The 4,435-nt window shown below is 39.1% G+C and overlaps 1 protein-coding gene across 1 annotated transcript; it reads right to left on the reverse strand.

Annotated features, from left to right (window-relative positions):
* Positions 1-2,859: 2,859 nt before the first annotated feature.
* MC3R (melanocortin 3 receptor) lies at positions 2,860-3,917 on the reverse strand (the record flags this gene model as incomplete). The annotated part of the gene is made up of 1 exon (XM_084538043.1): positions 2,860-3,917. The coding sequence occupies one exon, from the start codon at positions 3,915-3,917 to the stop codon at positions 2,940-2,942; it is 978 nt and encodes a 325-aa protein (XP_084394169.1). The 3' UTR covers positions 2,860-2,939.
* Positions 3,918-4,435: the final 518 nt, after the last annotated feature.

Raw genomic sequence — 4,435 nt, forward strand, 5'->3', positions numbered from 1 at the left:
TGCTGTGATGTCTGTTCTGCTGTACAGACACATTTATAGTGGGTGCTGCTGGGAAATGATGCTGTATTGGGGGACCACTGCTGATGCTCCATTCCTTGCATGTCCCTTAGATGAGTGCTGACCTGAGCCTCAGCTCTTACCCTGTGGGTGGCTGAACACCAGTTCTTTGACTCCCTTCTCTGTGAAGCACTAAGGTCTGGCCCAAAGGAAATGATTGCAGTGATATTTTCTGAGCACAGTCCTGTTCTTCCATTTGCTCCCACTTCACACCTGGAGCTGTAACTGTTAGTTTTTGTTCACTAACTTTCGTTCCAGAGTTCAGTCCCAAGGAAAATTTCTTTCCTTTCCCATCACAGATGGGCTAGCAATGACTGCCATCCTGGCTCCCTGTACGGTACTGCACCATGGGCTTCCAAAGTGTGAGTTACAGTTGGGAATTTGGAAATGTGACTCAACAAGCACACCATCCATCTCAGTGGATGATTTGTGGGGAAGAACTGCACCTTTGCTCATTGGTGCTAGAAGTGTGAGAGATGTTTGAGGGATTTTATGGGTCCTCTTTCCATCGTGTTTGCGAGTGGGATGGAGATGCCTGGCTTTTTACTCATTTCTGCATAGCTCTGTGGACAGCACGCAGATTGAGGAGTTTTTGACCAGTGTTAAACTTTATTTCTAGTTTCGGGGACTGTGGTTTGACATGGCATCATGAATGGAGAGAAACAAACAGGATTCAAAGTGATGCCTTCAGATTGTTTTATTCAACAGATCTATTTTTATTATTTATTTATTTATTTATTTATTTATTTATTTATTTATTTATTTTCTTAAAGGCACAGCACAGTATGAATCAGTCTCATCTAAAATCACTTTCAAAATGAGACATAAGTAGGACATCAGGTACAATAAGAACTAAATACACAATAACCTGAGGCAGAATATCATGGCAAACCATGCTCCATGGTATAAATGTACATAACACTAACAGCAGGTAGGGCTTTTTTATAAGTAGGTACAATATTTCCACAGCAAGAAAAGTCAGTTGTGGGATTTCCTGTGATGATTTATTTCAGTTCATCTTAATGTGCTACATCTGGCATTGCAAAAGACAGACTGAGTTGACAAAATAGATCTTAGTACTGTGAAACTGTGATTTGTGAGACATCGATACAGGTTGAAAGCATTTGGGTTGAGTTTACTTGCCACTTGATGGGATTTTCTCTGTTCTCTACCTTAAATGTGGGAAAATTTTCATTTGTGCCAGTTCTGCTATGTGCTTCACAGTGCCCAAAGGATCTTGGTGGTTTCTTTCTGTTTCTTTCTTTCTTTCTGTGGTCATGAAGCTACCATCACCCTGGGATTGTGCCAGACTATAGTTGTGTGGATGCAGAACTGGCAGTGGAATAGACTGGGGGGCCCTGGTCTGGATAACTGTTCCTAGACTGGCAAGGGAACCCTCAGAAATAAAAACTTAGCAGTTCTGCTGAAAAAAAATAAAATCAAGTCTTAAGTCAAGCTGCCCTTACTGAATGCAAGATACCAGAAAGTTGCCAAGTAGACTTGAATGGCTTAGAGTTTTCTTAGTCTGGCACTGTGATGACAGAGATACTGCCTGTACATTGTGTTATATACAAATCATGTCAGCCATTGCTCAGTTACAATAAGCTATTTGAAGGCCACTTATGTGGTTTGTTCCTATCAGAAGCAGAGGAAAAGACTAAATTGTTGTAGCTGAAATTGCATGCTTTACATGCCACAAACTTGCACATGAAAATGATTGCAAAGACCACGTTCCTTTCTTATTTCCAATGCAGCAGTGTTCATCCACTGAACTCAGTTTAAAGATCTTTAAGTAAAATCAGTCTGACCCATGACACATATTTGACAGTGCATAGAAGTCATATCTGCCGTACACAGCTTACTTCTCAAAGGTACCTAAATTAGCCAAATGGCTATTTCTGAAGAGTTCATGCAGCTTTAACACAAAGCTAAATTCAAACTATTTGGCATTTTAGCTATTCCTTATATTCATCTCTGTCTTCAGACCCCTGGTCTTCAAAATTCTCAAGGGGTGAATCTTATTGGTAACTATTTATCAAAAGGAGATATCCATGTTTTATTTTATTAACATACCAAATAGTACATTTATCAGTGCATTCCATTTTTTTTTTTTTTTTTTTAATTTTTGAGGATATGATACTCCCATATCACAATAAACAATGTAGATGCCTTCTTAAATGAGTCACTTCTGTCAGTCAGCTGTTCAAATCACACTGTCACTTCTACAACAGTTCACTTTCAGTTAGCTGACTTCTAGTGAAAGAATATTTCAGTGCCAGGCAACTGCTTACTTTGATCCTTTTTTCTCAGTTGACTTGATAGCAAGCAGCATAAATGTCAATCTAATCCTTTATTAAAAGATAGAGACATCGGAGTTACAGTACAGCCACGCTGTTACCTATCAGTGGTTTGATTTGTTTTGATTCACTTGTCTTGCAAATGAATAGCTTTTCATAGGAGTTACTAATGGACTCTTAGAAAACACTGACTTTGTTGACAGAGGCACAGAGATAAAGCAACAGGTACAAATGAAGGGTACAGGCACAATATTATTCCATTCTCTGTAAAGTAGCATTCACTTTCAGGATTCTTTTTTTTTTCTTCCCAGTAAGTTTTTTGATCTATTTTGCAAACTGCTTTTGATTTAATTTTGTTACAACTCTTTAAATAACTTCAAATCATTTAGTTAAATCCTTCTCATTTTGAAAAGTATAAATCAAGGCATTAAATATATATATTTTTTTCTTTTTTTCTTCTTTTTCCCTGTGCCCTTCCTTCAAGCAAGGCTTTTAAAATGGACTTGCTAGGTATCTGCATACATGTATATATTCATACACTTATTGTATGTATCCTCTCTCTATTCTCAACACAAAGCCAGATGTTTACAGCATGCACTGTCCCATGCTCATGCCATAACAGCAACACACTATTTCTTTGAAAGTCTTTCTCATCTCCAGGCTCCGGAAGGCATAAATAAGCGGATCAATTACCGAGTTGCACATTATCAAGACCAGATAGGTATTGAAATGTGAAGTGTAACAGACACAGTATGGATTCATTGGGCAAGAAATAATGAGAATGAGGTGAAGGAAGAAAGGTGCCCAGCAAACAATGAAGACACCTAGTAATATAGTGATGGTGACAGCTCCTTTCATGCAAGTGCGCTGGTAGGGCACCCCGTCCACAGGGAGGGCAGCGATCCGCTTAATATGCAGGCGTGCAAACAAGAACATGTGAACGTAAAGGGAGGCCATGAGAAAGAGCATGGTAAAGAACATTGTGATGAGACAGACAATGACAGTTTTGCTTTCTGAGTAGGCAATGAATATGATGCCACAGACGATGCAAGCGATCCAGATGACCACAATCAGGGTTAAAGCTTTCTTCACTGTCATGATACTGTGGTAACGGAGAGCATAGAAAATAGTTATGTACCTGTCAATGGCTATAACCAAGAGGTTGCAAATTGAGGCTACCAAAGAAATACATATCATTGAGTCAAACACATTGTCCATATGCTGAATAAAGTGGTCATCAATGATCAAATAGCCGTTGCTCAGGATTGCAATCATGATGGTCTCCAAGGCATTTGACATGCTCACTAACATATCTGCCACAGCCAAGCTACACAGGAAGAAATACATGGGAGAATGTAGGTTTCCATTCTTCAGGACTGCAAGAATGACAAGGATGTTTTCCAGCAGGCTGATGATCCCTAAAGTCAAGAAGACCTCAGCTTTTATGAAGACCTGCTCACAAAATCCATCGCTGCTTCTGTTGTTGAGGATTGAGTCATTGAAGTCTTCGGTGACATTAAGCAGCACAGGCTGAAATGAAAAGGCAAAGTGTGTGGTATTCATTGTCAGCAAAAGACTTGAATTCACAAGGGATTACAGACCTGACAGAGCAAAGGTTGAAAAAAAGGAGGAAAAGGAAAAAAGAAGAAAAAAAAAAAGCTTTCCAAGTTGTTGTTGTGCACATGGGATGGAATCAAGCAGGAGTTTTTGTTAATCGATTTTGCAAGTAGAAACATAAAAAAAATAAAAAATAAAAAAATCTTCAATTACAGTGAGTTTTGTGTCAGTCACAGGCTGCTCTTCTGCCTTAGAAGAAAGTGAGCTTCAAATCAGGCATCAGACAGTTTTCTCTGAAGGGAAAAATCATCAGCAGCACGTTGCTGGTTCTAATTCTGGTGATTAAAAGCAGGCAGTTTCCCCATCTGCTGCTGTCAGCTGGCTGGGGCCAGTGTGGGTTCGTGTGTTGCAGCTTGTGTGAAGCATCTCTTGCTACTTCAGTGGCAAGAAAAGTAAAAAAAAAAAAAAAAAAAAAAAAAAAGAACCAAGGGGTTTATACATGCATGAAATAAAAAACAACTCCT

The sequence above is a fragment of the Aythya ferina genome, assembly GCF_964211825.1.
Source record: "Aythya ferina genome assembly, chromosome: 16".
Classification (NCBI taxonomy): Eukaryota; Metazoa; Chordata; class Aves; order Anseriformes; family Anatidae; genus Aythya; species Aythya ferina.